At 47.6% G+C, this 17,316-nt stretch overlaps 1 protein-coding gene across 5 annotated transcripts in view; it reads right to left on the bottom strand.

Annotated features, from left to right (window-relative positions):
* ARHGAP44 (Rho GTPase activating protein 44) overlaps positions 1-14,889 on the bottom strand; it is a 182,496-nt gene extending 167,607 nt beyond the window's left edge. For 2 of the 5 annotated variants that reach the window (XM_086686061.1, XM_086686062.1), the window contains exon 1: positions 14,586-14,887. In XM_086686061.1, coding sequence (XP_086542187.1) covers positions 14,586-14,638 — 53 coding nt within the window. In that variant the 5' untranslated portion in view covers positions 14,639-14,887. Of the gene's footprint in view, positions 1-14,585 lie in introns of all 5 variants that reach the window. The other 3 variants (XR_015243853.1, XM_086686063.1, XM_086686064.1) reach the window with 3 other exon arrangements.
* Between the last annotated feature and the right edge of the window lie 2,427 nt (positions 14,890-17,316).

The following is a 17,316-nucleotide window of genomic DNA, read 5'->3' as shown; positions in this document are numbered from 1 at the left end:
TCTTGCCATGCTAAACGGCCATCACCCCTTCCTGGTCTTTTGAGAACAAGCCTTTGATGTTCCTTTGGGGAACAGCCTCTGCCCACACTGCGGTCTTTGGACGTGAACTCCAGACAGCTTCCTACCCTCCCTCCCACTGCCCGGAAGGGATGGTCAGGTCACGTGATGCACACCAAACCAAGTGAACTCTGTTCTGTGACAGCATCACCGGAGGGATTCAATGAGGTGGCCTCTGAAGAGGCTGTCCTGTTGTCCTGCTCCAGGGGCACTACCAGCTCACTCCGATTCTGTGCACCAAGCCCATCCTTCCCAATCTCCTCTTCTGCTTAGATTGGCCGGACTCCACTTCTGGGGCTGCAGCCAGAGAACCCCAAGCTGTCATGGGGAACCACCAGCTCCTCGGCCTCCCCGGTCATGGAGACCGAGTATCAAAATGTTCTGTGTCTTCACAGTGAGCAACCGTGCAAGGCTACCGGCATATCGCTCCTAAGGGCAGACTATTTTATTCTATAAAATGAGATCTGACCTCATGTCCTTTCCAGAGCATAAAGATAAGAAGTTTCCCATGTTTGAAACCAAGGCTTGAGAGAACGTCAAACATATTTATTTAGACCTTCCAGGACCCTGAACTTAGAACATCGTTATGAGAAATTCCAGCTACATTTTACCTTTGCTCCCTTTTGAGCCCTGAGAGGGTTTTATATACATATACATCTATATCTATCTATTTTAAATATATTAATATATTTTATTACATAAATACAAACACATAAGTATATATTGAGTATATGAAGATAATATTGAATAATATTTAACATTTATTATTTAACAGTAACATTTAAATATATTTAAAGGGGCCCCCGGGTGGCTCAGTCAGTTGAGCGTCCGACTTTGGCTCAGGTCATGATCTCACAGTTCATGAGTTCAAGCCCCATATTGGGCTCTCTGCCATCAGCACAGAGCCCGCTTCAGACCCTCTGTACCCCCTCTGTCTCTGTCCCTCCCATGCTTGCACTCTCTCTCTCTCTCAAAAAATAAACAAACATTAGAACACATGTTTAAAGAACTTGGAACTCTTAAACAGAACAAGCAGCAAGAACCCAAATCATTCATAATCCTGCCCAGAGATAAATACCACACGCTAAGCCTTCCAGTCTTTCCCAATTTGCTTCCAGTCTTTTCTATGCAATTCTTTTCTAACCCTGTACAATCTCCTCTGTATGGACTTCTGTATCCTGTTTTCTTAAACATTTCTCTTGAGCCCTTCAATTTTAAATGTTATAGAAACAGAGATTGTTAGAGTCATAGATGCCACAATGAATCAATCATTCCACTAATATTAGATGTGTTTTCCACCTTCTCCCCTACTGCACAGTCACTGAAGTACAGTCGTAAAGAACATCCGTGTCCCAGCCACCGAGTCTGGGAGCAAATCTCGGCTGCCGCCCTTTGCAACGGCGCACCTGCTCTGAGGCTCGGGTAGAAAATGAGGAAACTCTACAACATACACCAGGGGTCGTGAGGATTCAGCCGGGCTGTCTGCAAAGCACCCTACGAGTGCGTGTCACGGGACACGCTCGGTAAAGAGCAGTCACGACAGTGACTCACGAGTGAGTATACACATTAGGTCTGCGATCACAACAACATGCACCAGGAGTCGGAGCTAAAAGTTCTGTCTGCTTCTCATATTCCTGTTTCTTAAGGTCTCTTTGCTTAATGTGTGATGCAGGAGTCTGTAAGGGCTTCTGCAGATATCCAAGATGCTTTCTTTCAACATCGTGCACAGAGCTAAAAAAATAAAATAAAACAAAACAAAACAAGATAAAATAAAATAATAAAATAAAATAAAAATGAAATAAAATAAAAAAATAAAAAATAAAATAAAAATAAATAAAATAAAATAAAAAATAAAATAAAACAGGGGCGCCTGGGTGGCGCAGTCGGTTAAGCGTCCGACTTCAGCCAGGTCACGATCTCGCGGTCCGTGAGTTCGAGCCCCGCGTCGGGCTCTGGGCTGATGGCTCGGAGCCTGGAGCCTGTTTCCGATTCTGTGTCTCCCTCTCTCTCTGCCCCTCCCCCGTTCATGCTCTGTCTCTGTCTGTCCCAAAAATAAATAAACGTTGAAAAAAAATTTAAAAAAAAAAAAAAATAAATAAAATAAAATAAAATAAAACAAAACAAAATAAAACAAAATAAGATAAAATAATAAAATAAAATGCAATAAAATAAAAAATAAAGTAAAATAAAAATATAATAAAAAAATAAATAAATAAAATAAAACACTCTCAAATGGTGCTCTCTTACCCTTTCTCTGAAACTGCAGTGAGGACGCACAGAGAAGAATTTTCTATTGGCAGACATTTCACTGTATGCTCTTTGTGGTTAAGGCTGCATGCACGATACCCATTACCTTAAATGAATGTGACATTTTTTAGTTTCATTCCACTCAAGAGCAGTTAATGAGCACTTGCAAACCCACCTAATCTGAAGTATCCACTGATGGGGAGAGCCGACCAGAGGAAGTATTTGCCTGTGCTTGACCTACTTAGGAACCCAGCTCCAGTCTGGCCCCTCCCTTTGTTTGGTCGGCCACTTCTAGCCTCCGTTCCCCACCTGTAAAACAGGGCTACAAAGAACACCCTCTTCATACAGACGTCACAATGAGTCCATAAAAATAATGCCTATGAAGTACATAGCCTGGCTCTTGGCTACAGGTGACATAGCTGTGGCTTTTGTGGTTCTGCCCTTTCTGGGTCCATGAAGGATTAGCCTTTGCCTGCCCCACTTCAAGTGAGGTGCGGCCAGGTGATTTACTTCGGCCAATGAAGTGTGAGTAGAAGTGACGCATGTCACTTCCAGAAGAAAACACGAGGAGCCATGTCATTTCCTGCCTCCGCCATCAGACAGGCAGGTGTGGAACAGAGCTATGGCAGCCTGGGTGCTTGGGAGGACTACGCCCAATGCCTACCAGCCACCGAGACTCGGAGGGCTTCTGTCACAGCAGCATAACCTAGAACACTCTAAGTCATATGGTAACTATAAGTCCTGATGGTTTTACATGAATGAGGCCATGGGTATTACTGGTGTTTCAAGATCATTTCACCTGTGTGACTAAACAGAAAAACTGGGTTTGATTTGGGACCATAAGACAAATGGTTATGAAGTTCAGGCTGTAATTTTCAGGCACTCAGGCCTATAAATAAGATCAAAACAAGGGCCTCCCATCAAAAAGACTTGCAGCACAGCAAGGGTTAGTGGTAATACCCACAATTTATTGAGTGCTTTTTATTCCTCAGGGGTTATGCTAAGGGTATTATATTTGTTATCTTATTTAACCCTGGCAACAATCCCATAAAGTCGGTGACATTCCAGTGTGGCAAGATGAGAGGGAATTTCCGTTCTCCTCATTAATCTTTTCCCCATTGTAGGAAGGACTTAAAAAATACACACACACACACACACACACACACACACACACACACTCACACACACACACACACACACACAACAAATCTTGGCATGAGAAATAGTAAGGGAAACATCATTACTGGGCATCGGTAAGGGAAAACTTTGTTACCCTAAAGATGCCCCCCTCTGATGGATCTGTTTCCTATAAAGGACTCTGACAATGTACAGCCACCCCCTCATGGTGGAGAGAAAGAATGACCTTCTCATGGGGGCACAATTGTGGAGGGGGGCAGGGCAGGCAGAGGGGACCGTGTGGAGCAGGGGAACACGCAGGACTTCAAAGATGGGCAGTGGGAGAGAAGAGAGATTATACTTCTGGTTATGCAGCAGCGGTAGACGTCCCATCTCCTGTCATACCCCTGGGGGGACTTTGTGACAAGCTCTGCCCAATGAAATATGAGCATAGGTGCCATTTGTAAATGCCAGGCCCAGGCATTTAAGAGCAAGGATGGCATTTCTGCGCTCTCTCTTCACCTTCAGCAGTGACTGAAAGCCACATGTTGAGATGAAGGAGGCGGGGGAGGGGGGAGGGGGGTGGGGGGAAGGGGGAAGGAATCAGACCGCATCCCTGAATCACACATGACGGAAAGCTGTCCTTGGAAGTCCCCAGACCCCCTTCACGTTTCACGTGAGCTTAAAATAACCTTTGGCTATATTTAGCCACTGAGGTGCCAGAAGTCACACGTGACCATAGCAGAGCCTGACCTACTGGAATACAACACGGAGGACTAGAGACTAGTCAAAGAACACAATCAGCCCAAGGAAATCAAGAAGGAAAAAAATACTTAAAAAAGCAAAATTTATTACAAGCAGAAAAAAGAAAACACCAATCAAGAGCTAAAGAGAAAGACATTTTATTTAAAAAAATTTTTTTTTAATTTTTAATGTTTTTATTTTTGAGACAGAGAGCGACAGAGCATGAGCAGGGGAGGGGCAGAGAGAGAGGGAGGCACAGAATCCGAAGCAGGCTCCAAGCTCGGAGCTGTCAGCACAGAGCCTGACGTGGGGCTCGAACTCACGGACGGTGAGATCGTGACCTGAGCCGAGGTCGGACGCTTAAGCGACTGAGCCACCCAGGCACCCCCAAAAACATTTTTTTGTACATTTATTTATTTTTGAGAGAGAGAAAGAGACAAAGCACAAGTGGGGCAGGGGCAGAGAGAGAGGAGACACAGAATCCAAAGCAGGCTCCAGGCTCTGAGCTGTCAGCACAGAGCCTGACAAAGGGCTTGAACTCACAAACCGTGAGATCAGGACATGAGCCTAGGTTGGACACTTAACCGACTGAGCCCCAAGAAAGAAATTTTTTTAAGAAAAGAATAGATTAAACCTAAGAGGTGATTCTACAGGATGTGGAGGAAAGCAAACCCTCTGGCAAAGCTAGTTAGGTGAAAAAAAGAAAAAGAAATGCAAATTAGGATGATAAAGGAGATACAATTCTATACTCAGAAAAGATCCTATTAAATTTTATTTTTTTTTTTTTTTTTTTTTTTAAATTTTTTTTTTCCAACGTTTATTTATTTTTGGGACAGAGAGAGACAGAGCATGAACGGGGGAGGGTCAGAGAGAGAGGGAGACACCGAATCGGAAACAGGCTCTGAGCCATCAGCCCAGAGCCTGACGCGGGGCTCGAACTCAGGGGCCGCGAGATCGTGACCTGGCTGAAGTCAGACGCTTAACCGACTGCGCCACCCAGGCGCCCCGATCCTATTAAATTTTAAAATCACAGTGAAATGAATGCCTTCCTATAAACTATGTTACTAAAAATGACCCAGGAAAAGACAGAAAACATCAATAGTCTAACGAAGAAATTGGGAAAACTGTCAAAGAACTATCTCCAAAAAATGTCCTGGAAAAGTTGTTTCCAACCTTCAAAGAACATGTAATTCCTTAACCTCACCACTGCACAGAAAAAGAATGCAGTGGGCAATTCATTGTACAATGTTATCAAAATTTGGCAGGGTTAGCCAAAGAAAAAAAACTCAATGCTCTCATTTATGAATAGTGAATGCCAAAATCCTAAAACAACAAATTAAATAAATTAAATCTACCAGTAAATTAAATGTAGTATTTGTAAAAAAAAAAAAAAAAAAAAACAAAGTCAAATAAGAGTGACTGCAGGAAGGCGCAGGAAGGCACAGAAAGGTCAATATTAGAAAACAGTAGGGGGTCAAATTCATAAAACACAAGGTCCTCATGGGTAGGTACCCTGTCACTGGTGTATTCCCAGTGAAAAGAATGAAAACAATGTCTGGGACATAGTAAGTGCTCAATAAATATTTACAGCATAAATTATCAAGTGAATACATTAGTTAAAAGGGAAAAGATATGATGATCTTTAAAGACCCTGAGAATATAGTTAATCAAATTTAACTTTGGCACCAAAGAAAAACCCAAAGTAACATCATAAAATCATGTAATAGGTAATGTGATTGAAAAACAAGATCTCTTGAACCAGCTGTCATGCATTTCCAAGGAAGACAGTAAGGAGATGTGGAAGCCCACTTACTGCTTCAGTATCTTAACACTGTTCTAGAAGTCCTAGACAACGCAATTACACAAAAAAATAAAATAAATACGAATACTGGAGAAGAAGAGGCAAAATGATTATTTGCAGAAAATATGCATGTCTACCTAGAAAGTTCAATAGCCTCAATTTTTGTAAAAAGTGTTTAAAAGCGGGGTGCCTGGGGGCACCTGGGTGGCTCAGTCGGTTAAGTGTCTGACTTGGGCTCAGGTCATGATCTCACGGTATGTGGGTTTGAGCCCCATGTCAGGTTCTGTGCTGAGAAATCGGAGGCTGGAGACTGCTTGGATTCTGTGTCTCCCTCTCTCTCTGACCCTCCCCCACTCACACATACGTGTGTGCGCGCGCGCGCGCACTCTCTTAAAAGTAAATAAAAATTTAAAAAGTGGGGCACCTGGGTGGCTCAGTTGGTTAAGCATCCGACTCTTGATTTGGGCTCATGTCATGATCTCATGGTTGGTGAGACCAAGCCCCACATCGGGCTCCGTGCTGTCAGCTCGCTCGCGCGCTCTCTCTCTCTCTCTCTCCCCCTCCCCCCCCCACTTGCTCACACCTTCTCTCAAGATACATAAACTTAAAAGTATTTAAAAATAACGAGATATGTTTATGACGGTGGTGGTTACGCTAATTACAAAAAAAAAAATCAGTAACTTTTTTACTCTCCACCAAAAAAGAGGAAAAAAATAGACCTTAACAAAAGATTCGCAGCATTAAGTCAAGAGTAATGACAATGACAAATCACCTAAAAACAAAAGCAAAATTCTGCAGGACTTAAACGAACAAAACTATTTCATAGGATCGTAAAGAGACTTGAACAGGCGTATCCTATTGCCAGATAGGAAGAATTCTCATCATACTCACTGGTGTAAAACTGTCAGTCTCCCCCATCTTAATAAAAAACGCTGAGAAAAAAAAAATAAACAGACAAGCAAAGTCAGGGAAATATAAGCAATTCTATTTTATAAGGGAGTAATTGGTAGATTAGCTGAGGTGAAGGCACCACAAGACAGGCAAAGCTGTTGAGGTGTTTTTCTTTTTTAATGTTTATATATTTTTGAGAGACAGAGACAGAGCATAAGCGGGGGAGGGGCAGAGAGAGAGGGAGACACCGAATCTGAAGCCGGCTCCAGGCTCCGAGCTGTCAGCACAGACCCGACACGGGGCTTGAACTCACGGAACCATGGGATCGTGACCTGACCGAAGTCGGATGCTTAAGCGACTGAGCCACCCAGGTGCCCCAAAGCTGTTGATTTCTAAATGCCAAGCCGAGGAGTTGCCCTGGATGAAGCTGAGATTTGGGAACCAGACCAACTCCATAGCTCCTCCCACCCAAAGCATGGGACAGCAACCCACAGCTGCTCCCCTGGGCAGGTGAGGCTATCTTTCATTCCTGCCAACTGACAGGTAAAGAGAACAAATTAGAAAGCCTAGAAATAGATCCAAGTAGATGAAATTTTTTAGTACATGATGACATTTCAATACAGTGGGATTGAATTACATTATTCATTTTGATAGTAGGGTAACTACTTACTTAAAAAAAAAAAAAAACTAAATGTGACACCTAAGTCATGTCATGCACCAAAATTAATGACTGATGAATTTAAAATCTGATGGTAGGGGCCCCTGGGTGACTCAGTAGGTTAAGCGTCCGACTTCGGCTCGGGTCATGATCTCGCGGTCTGTGAGTTCCAGCCCTGCGTCGGGCTCTGTGCTGACAGCTCAGAGCCCGGAGACTACTTCAGATTCGGTGTCTCCCTCTTTCTCTGCCCCTCCCCTGCTTGCACTCTGTCTCGCTCTCAAAAATAAATAAACATCGAAAAAAATTTTTTAAATAATAAAATAAAATCTGATGGTAAAATTAAATTATGTAAATGGTAATGAAAATGTAGAAATATTTGTCATCTCAGGCTGGGAAAAACATCCCTCAGCATAATATTTAAGCACAAACCATAAATTGATAGACTTAAGATCACAAAATACTACAAAAGACATCAAACAAAATACAAAAGGCCAAAAAAACTATAGGGGTATACGTGTGGCATATGACAAAGCACATACATGCTTAATATGTTAAAAATTACCTAAAAAATTAAAAAAAAAACAGTTATGACGTGACTTAAGAAAAATGGGGCAAAGACCTATGCAGGCAATTCAGAAAAGGTGAGAATTATCGAGTCAACTTAAACAAATTCTCTATCTCACTGAAGTTAAAAGAGAAGCAAAGAGGGCTAGGGAGAAGAAATTGGCAATTCTACCGAGAATGTACATATAATACGTGTGTATGTTTTTATATATAAAATATATATTCATGTGGTCTTAAAAACTCACATACTCTTTCACCCAGAAATTTCCCTTCTAAGGCTTCATCCTAGGAAAGTGAACCAGTGAAAAGTATTTGCTATGTGATGAGCAAAAGGAAATTGGTTGACCATAATGGAATATTACATACCCTTGAAAAATTATACTGTAGTTTGTTGACACGAGATGATATTCAAGATGTAATACACGGGGGGCAGGGAGAAGCAGGTTGCAAAACAGTGTATACACCATATGATCTCTATCTCTTTTTTAAGAACATATATTTTCCTATTAAAAACGTAGAAAATTATATCCAAAATAGTAAATGTAGTCCCCAAGTAGTGAGATTACTGACCACTGTTTTGTTTTACGTTTTGCCCATCTATAAGTTTATAACTTTCCTACCATAAACAAATAGCATTTATATAACCAAAAAGAAAGTTAAAAAAAGTAAATTGAATTCTGTGGGAAAATAAACATTTACTCTAAAAATAAACCCTAAAGTTGGAAACCGAAAGCAAAAACATCTGCTTCCCGGACAGAAAGGATAGTTTTAAATTGCTAGATGGCCACACGCTTCCCAGAGCCAGTGGGGTTCCGGGTACCAGCTTACTCCGATGCCCAGCGCCCCACAGGAGAGCCCCTTTGAATATAGCCTTTGAAATGGACTGTTCTGGGTTATCAATGAGAAGGATTGCCTACTAATCCCCTCCAAAAAGAACAACCATAAATTACTGCTTTATTCACAGGGCTACTGACCCACTTTTCCTAGAGGGGGAAAAAAAAAGTGGTCCCTATCACCCATCATGAAAACCACTAATGAATATTGATATATTTCTTCGGCGGAGGTAAAGCGGGAAGGAAAGTCATTAATTGCCGGTGAACAGTCCCTCACAATGACTTGCAGGTCTGGGATAACAGCATCCTCCAGGAAACCCAGGCAGCTTCACACAGACTGCCGAGAACAGCCCGGCAGAAGGCTGAGAGGCAGCAGATCTGCACAGTAAGGAGCTCAGAAGACACGGGCAGAGAATATTCCTTCCAGATTTGCTAGCGTGCTCTGCAAGTGGGGAGTACGTTCTGTTATCTCACATATGCACACCAGAGCAGGTGGCAAGGCATGGGCTTCCACGGAACTCCGACGGACAACTTCGCTCTGAGACCGAATCAATGCACACGGTGCTCCTTGCGGGGACAGGTTTGGGTCTGCCCGACCCTGCTGGGTTAACAGGAAGACGCGGCAGGGCCTGCGTCCATCTACTGGGTCCAACTCACAGGAGATCATAGGTGGGGAATGGAGCAGTCTGATGACTAATTTAGAATGGCTTCTGACTTTCTCCCTGATGTCCTATTGATCGGGTCACGGCTCTCAGGAGGCCTGCTGATGGGCAAGGCCGTGTCTCAAAGAGAAACCTTCAAGGAAAAGATCCTCACTGGCTTCGCTGTTTTTGACCTAGAGGCTCTCTCTGCATCCTCAGCATCTATCTGGGTACCAGTGGCTGCTGCAGTCATATTCTGAGAGCTGCACAGCGGCAAAGGGACTCAGCCAAGCCGTGCACCAGAAACCAAGTCCACTCGGGGCTGCGTGCCGAGCAGTCTAGAAACGGAAAAGTGGGGCTCTGTAGACAAAGCTCTGTCTTCCCCTCCCAGCTCGTAGCCTCCCAAACCGAATAAGCCAACCCGACAGCCCTGAACTTCCAAGCCTCCCCCCCAACACTTCCTAGCCCCTCGCCTACTCCCAGTCACTGTGAACGTCACCCGTCGACACACCACGCACAGGAGCACAGCGCCCATTCGTTGCCACCACTGGACAATGGCTGTCAAAATCTAAGAAGCCCTTCATGCTTCTTAGGACAATGAACCTCATCAACCATTTGCTCAGCGCTGGATGTGAGCCAGCCTCCCTTCGCCCTTCTCACAGTTCTGAGCTGGGCGCCACTGGGACCCTCACGGTGCAGACCGGAGGCGGAAGAGGTGGGGGGAAATTTCCTCCTCCCCAGATCAAGGTGCTGGTTTTACTTCCATCGTCTCTCGCTGTGGGTGCGTCTCTAAATTCCCGCTCACGGCTTTATTCCTCCTGACACAAACCAGCACCACCTCCAAGAAAAACGCTCGATGCCGTTCAGGGTGCCTCTCACCCCAGCAGCCAACAGATGCTCTCGAAGGTACAAACTGGCGTATAAATCAGGCAAGAACGAATTCCCCCCTTAAACCTCGTTCTGTCTTTCCAAAGCCCAGCAGCGATGCTGTACCCAGTCTTCAAGGCACCCACTCCATCACAACATGAAAGAGGCACCGTGTCAGGAGTCACTCGGGCCTTGGAACTACTTTGCGTGACTTCCCCGGCCACGACACCTGGACCTTTTGCTCGCTCATTGATCCGGTTCTCAAAGAATTTTGGAGAACCTACTACCTGCTAGGCATTAGGGTCCCTGCCCACAACGAACTTGAAGTCTAGAGGGAAAAATAAACGAGCAAAGATAAAAACTGCGATACGATGTCACCACAGCATGCCTTTAGAATACAGATTCCAAGGGGTGCCTGGGTGGCTCTGTCGGTTAAGCGACCGACTCGGGCTCAGGTCGTGATCTGACAGTTCTTGAGTTTGAGCCTCGCGTTGGGCTCTGTGCTGATGGCTCGGAGCCTGGAGCCTGCTTCCGATTCTCTCTCTCTGCCCCTCCCTGCTTGTGTGCTCTCTCTCTCTCGAAAATAAACATCAAAAAAAAAAAAAAAATACAGATTCCAAGAGGACAGAGATTTTGTTTACTCCACACTCTAAGGTTTCCTGAACCACAGCAGGGCCCGGCACTTAGCAGACACTCAATACATGTTTACTGAGGGAAGAAAGAAATGAGTGAATGCCGTAGTGCAGGTAACCCAGTAATGGCCGCAGCATTTGCCCAAAGATGCTTGTAGCTACACTTCACTTGGCATGTCCTAGTGCTGAGCGCAGTGTCAGGCACACGGGGATCCAGCCTTGCGGGGCCAGGGAAGGCTTCCCAAAGGACGGAGGAGGGAAAGGAAGGCACTGAAAGGAGAAAATTCAAAGCAGAAAGAACCCATGCAGAAACGAAACAAGCAGCTGCGGGAAGAGAGTCGTCTCTCTTCCCGGTTAAATGCGATCGGTGGATTTCATAAATTCTTCACAGTTGCTGATGCCCTCTGCACTCAGGCGCGAGCACTTCGAGAGAAAATACTAGTAACTCCACAGAGGACGTTTGAGTACGGCAACTCCTAAGTCGCGAAGGAGACTCATCCACTCTTCTGTGTTCAGAAGATCTCCAGAACCCGTATTTTTACGGAAGGCGAGGGGGTAAAGAGCTGCGAGGAGGAATAACCCTCAAACTTGTTGCTGGTCTTCCCTCAAACACAGGAAAGCCATCTCTTCCCAGACACGCAAGGACGAGAAGCCAGCGTCTCACCAGAGCAACTGCATAAATCGATCCACCAATTCCAAACATTCAATCCTGTGGCTTCTACAGACTCCAGAAATTAAGAAGCGGTGTTAGGATCCCGCACCTCACTGCTTTCTCAATAAGACAAAGTAAATGCTGCCTCTTTGATTTATCGGGGTGGACCCTACGGTACACGGTTTTCATCTTGTCAATACACTGAACGAAGATCGGGTTCAACAGAACAAGCATGGGAAGACAGAGAGGAATCAAGTCGGTAAGGGCCGATAGGCCCCTGGAAAGATCTGCGATGCTAATGCAATGAGATGCCACTGGAAACTCTTAAACAGTCAAACGTCACGAACGGACTTTGGCTTTAAAAAGTTCACTCTAAATGTCACCAAAAGGGGGGCGCCTGGGTGGCTCAGTCGGTTAAGCATCCCACTCTTGAGCTCCGCTCAGGTCATGATCTCAACATCCGAGGGAGAGCCTCTCGGCGTAGAGCCCGCTTGGTATTCTCTCTCCCCCTCTCCCACTGCTCTTTCCTCACTCTGCTCGCTCTCTCAAAATGAACTTAAAAATAAATAAAAATGAATGTCACCAAAAGGGATACCTATCAGTGAGACACAGTGGTGGACCGGCCTTCACTTTCCCTGGTGCGTAACATAGAGGGTGCCATCTGACAGACAGACAGCATTCATTCACATGCTGGGATCCACCAAAGTCCCAACAGACGGGTGGAAAGTACCTCTTGGTGACCAGCTGCTTGGACTTCCGAGAATGCGCTTTCTTTATTTTTTTTTTTTTTCAACGTTTATTCATTTTTGGGACAGAGAGAGACAGAGCATGAACGGGGGAGGGGCAGAGAGAGAGGGAGACACAGAATCGGAAACAGGCTCCAGGCTCTGAGCCATCAGCCCAGAGCCCGACGCGGGGCTCGAACTCACGGACCGCGAGATCGTGACCTGGCTGAAGTCAGACGCTTAACCGACTGCGCCACCCAGGCGCCCCGAATGCGCTTTCTTAAATAAGTAAGATCAGTCACCGGTTTTGAAACCCAACTCCCCGTGTTCCTTTGTCATTCCCTCTGTGGATGAGGGTAAAAAAAAAAAAAAAAAAAAAAAAGGTTTTATGCCCAAGGTTCACAAATCTTACCACTCTGAGACAAGTCCTGCAAAGAGGCAGAAGAGATGGTTGGTTTCCAGGGTGCCAGGGAGGAAGCCTAAACACCTTGCTTACATTCCCATTCGAGCCCTGAGCTGAAACCCCAACACCACGCGAGTCGAGCAATCCAAGTCTACGGCCAGGAGCCTCCTGATCGCTTAGGTGGTCTGTCGGGATGCCTGATGCCAGCCCACAGAGGGAGGCAGAAATCCAGATATCAAAGACAGGTCAGCTGGACTATCATTTGCTCAACGACCTATACGGGAAAACACGGTCTCAGTGTCCAACATATCAAAAGGCAGCCCACGTGAGGCTATATCTGTGGCGATACCATGCCAGAAATCTGGGCTAATCTGACTCTGCTATTCATAAATTCCCCCTCATGTTAAAGCACATGTGTTTGGGAAAGGGAAATGAATCCAAGGCAATTTTAGACATTGTTACTTGGAAACCATCTGGAGTCCCTGAAAACGTAAGAAGCCACCGCATCCCCTGCCCTCAGATGCCCACCGTAATTGGGGCAGTATGCTCACCTGGGAGTTTAGGGTCCCCTCTTGCCCAGGGATACCCCCACCCCCACCCTACCAGATGCCAGTTCAGGCTCCACTTCCCACCCAAGAAAGGTATTTGGTTTCCCGGTAAACCTAGTGGAGAGCCCTCGATGTGTTTGCACTTGAACTGCACCCGAGGCTGGGTTCTCTGCTTTCCACTTGGCTTTACGGCTGCACACCTGAATTCCTGTGCCACGGCGGCCAGGACGAGGTCCACGAAAACCCCCCTCAGCCTCACAACCCCCGTGTTCACAGCACGTCTAGCTTTGGAAGAGACCCACCAGAATCCTTATGTAACGGTTAATAGATGTTGGCACCCTGCAGAGCGGCTCCTGGAGACACTAGCCCAGATGTAGCCCATTTCACCGCGATGACAGCAGGCTGGGTCCTGCAGCTTTCTCCGGCCTGGCTCTCCCCGACTGTAGGGCCTCTCGGTTCCCCTCCCCTACCTGGCTGTGATCCTCTGCTTATCTCATCTTCCAGAGGAGTTGGACCTCCCTTTCTGCAGCCTCCCTCCCTCCACTGAAATCGGTCTTAGGACCCAGCCCACAGCAGCGCCATTCCAGCAGCACCTTCCCTGCCCCCCTCTCCGCTCACCCCTCCGGAGCCCCGTCTCCAACACCTATCGCCTTAAGAAACCCGGCCGATAAAGAGATCCAGAATCTCGTACGGTCATAGTCCCAGAAAACAAACGCGGCAGGAGGGGCGGGCTCAAGCTCTGCCAAGCCGAAGACCAGGCCCCACACTTGCCCTGGACCCCCGAGAAGCCTGAACTCGGCGCAGGGGAGGGAATCTTCGGAGAAGCCACTGCGGGTCGGCTGCCTCCAGCACAATCAGAGCAAACACCTGTTTCCAGGAAGCCAGGCGGCCAGGGGCGAAGGAGGGAGTCCCGGGGAAAGGCAGGGAGGACGGGGTGAAGGGGCAGCTGGGGACGCAGGTAAAGGATGCGTCACACCTCGCGCTTGGCAACCGGAGCCGGGGCGCAGCGGGCAGAGCCCCCGAAGGGCTCCGGGGGCGGGGGAGTTCCGAGAGGAGGGGTCGCGCCCGCGCGCGGTCCCGCAGGGGCCGGAGCAGGGGGAAGGCGCGGCGGGGAGCGGAGGCAGCGAGGTCGCGAGGCCGGGCGGGCTCCATCACCTGCGCGCCCCGGCGGCTGCAGCCTCGCGGGCGCGCACCGGGGGAACCTACCTGCCCACCGTCTGGTTGGCCAGCTGGCGCATGCGATTGAACTGCTTCTTCATCGTGGCCCCGCTGCCGCGCTGGCCGGGGAGCTGGGGCGAGGACGGAGCAGCCCGGAGCCCGCCGCAGGTTACATGGCTCCCGCGCGGAGCCTCCCGGGCGACGGCGGCGGCACTGCGGAGCCTCCGGGAGCCGTCTGGCCCGCGCGCGGCTGCCTCCCCAGGGCACCGCCGCCTACTCCTCCGCCCGCCGCGGCGCCCGCTGCCGCATCCTCCTCACGCGCGCCGCCGCGCCTGCATGCTGACGCCCGCGGCCGCCCTCGGCGCCCGCCAGGTCCGCCCGGCCGCCTGCCCCCCCAGCCCCTCTCCGGCGCGGGGACCCGGGAGGCTCCGCAGGCTCCTGGCCGGCTGGCCGGGTGGTCCCCGCTGCGCCTGTGCGGCGGGCGCCGTGCATTCTGGGACTTGTAGTCCTGCCCCCGCTGCCCACCTTGCCGCGTGCAAAGTTTTGCAAGGACGGAGGCGCGCGGAGGTGGAGGCCGGTCACGTCGCCGGGCGGGGTCCGGGAGGGGGGGGGGGCGGGGGGATGGGGTTGCGCTGTGGCACTCCAGGAAGGGAAAGGTTTCGCGGCTTTAAAAATAGCAAAAGTGGAACCAGGACTCCAACAGCAGATAAGGAAAGCGAGCATCTGCCTTTCATTGTATTCTAAGTGAATGTGAGGCATTGCTGTTTTGAATTCACGGGAAGAAGATTTAGGCCGGCGGGTACGTGGCTCATAATATTGCGTCAGGCCACCTGGTAGTTGTTGAGGTGCACAACTAAGCTTGGGGCCCGGGGCTCGGCCCTGCAGGGCAGGCGTCACAGAAGTTTCATCCTTGATTTTCACCATACCCAGTAAGTAACCAGAAGCCCAGATAGAGGAAGGGTAGGATCATCGTAGCATCGTGTCTACGCAAGCGGCTTGACTGGGGCGACTTCCTTGCGTGGCTTACATCCCAGCCTCGTAGCTGTTCCCATTTCCCTTCCACCTCCAGGGGACCAAGGGGCAACAGCTGTGGCAGGCCTGGAGGGTGCTCCACAACAGTTCTCCATTAGGATCAGTTGACTCTTTGAAAAGGGATTGTGACTTTCTGCAGGCTCCGTGCTTCAGAACAGATAGGTGATTCCAAATAGGTTTTTCTCATCGCCTGTCAAGTAAGAATAGTATTGTTGGCTGGTAGGGGCTTTGGATCAGACACGAGTTCGTATGTTAGAATTCCACAACCCAATTATATAACCTTTGGAAAAAATTACATAACCTCTCCAAGCCGCCGTGTTCTCCTCTCTAATAGACCTTTAATATTGCCCAGCAGATAAGCAAAGAGAACTATCTGCTAAATTACCAATAATTAAATAACATATAAATTTCTATGTCATACATTCGTTGCCTACAACTATGATTACACTTTGCACAATAGAGCAAAATGCTCTTCCGAAATAGAATGACGAATCTGATCAATGAGAGAACTTCTTTGAGATGGTATATTTTGCATATGTTGATTATAGATGCAAGATGGCCTAAATATGGTTCTAAGTGTCTTGCTGGGCAGCTGAACAAAAGATGGTTTGAGGCAAGTCTTGGCTGAATGAACATGAAATCTTTAATTAATTGTGAATTTAGCCTCCGCTTATTAGGTCAGGCAACTCCAGCCAATTAATAAGGGAAGGCATGATTTGCTGTTAACCAACTGGGCTCTGCATATAAAGTCAATATAGTTTTTATAGAAACTGCAATTATTTCCACTTTGTGATATTTTTAAAAGCCAGGGGGTAGCCTGGTTTTTATATGTATACATAACAGAGAGGCATTAAGGTCACTGTATGACTTTTTTTTTTTTTAAGTGTTTTATTTATTTTGAGAGAGACAGAGACAGTGCACGTGGGGGAGGGGCAGAGAGAATCCCAAGCAGCCTCCACACTGCCATCCCAGAGCCCGATGCGGGGCTTGAACCCATGAAGACGTGAGATCATGACCTGAGCCAAAACCAAGCATCCAGCGCTTAGCCGACTGAGCCACCCAGGTGCCCCCACTGTATGACTTTTAGCAACGCTGTCTCTGCTCTAACATCTAGAACTGCAATGTCCGATAAATGCAGTCGCCATCAACTGCATTTGGGTATTGAAATTTAAGTTAATTAAAATAAAATGAAATTAAAAATTTAGCTCCTAAGGGGCACCTGGGTGGCTCAGTCGGTTAAGCGTCTGACTTCGGCCCAGGTCATGATCTCGCGGTTCGCGAGTTCCAGCCCCGCGTGGGCTCTGTGCTGTCAGCACGGAGCCTACTTGGGATCCTCTGTCCTCCCCCTCTCTCTGGCCCTCCCCCACTTGCTCTCTCTGTCTCTCTCTGTCTCTCTCTCAAAACTAAATAAACATTAAAAATTGAGCTCCTCAGGGGCGCCTGGGTGGCTCAGTCGGTTAAGTGTCCGACTTAGGCTCAGGTCATGATCTCGCAGTCCATGGGTTCGAGCCCCGCGTCGGGCTCTGTGCTGATGGCTCAGAGCCTGGAGCCTGTTCCAGATTCTGTGTCTCCCTCTCTCTCTGACCCTCCCCCGTTCATGCTCTGTCTCTCTCTGTCTCAAAAATAAATAAACGTTAAAAAAAAAAAATTGAGCTCCTCAGTCCTTCTAGCCACATTGTGAGTGCCTAATAACCACATGGGCTATACTGGACAGTGCAGATATAGAACATTCCTATCATCTCAGAAA

Source organism: Puma concolor, chromosome E1 (assembly GCF_028749965.1).
Source record: "Puma concolor isolate L17-30 chromosome E1, mPumCon1.1.hap2, whole genome shotgun sequence".
Taxonomy (NCBI): domain Eukaryota; kingdom Metazoa; phylum Chordata; class Mammalia; order Carnivora; family Felidae; genus Puma; species Puma concolor.
Note: the sequence above shows the minus strand (reverse complement) of the source record. Positions and strands in the feature narration are given on the sequence as shown.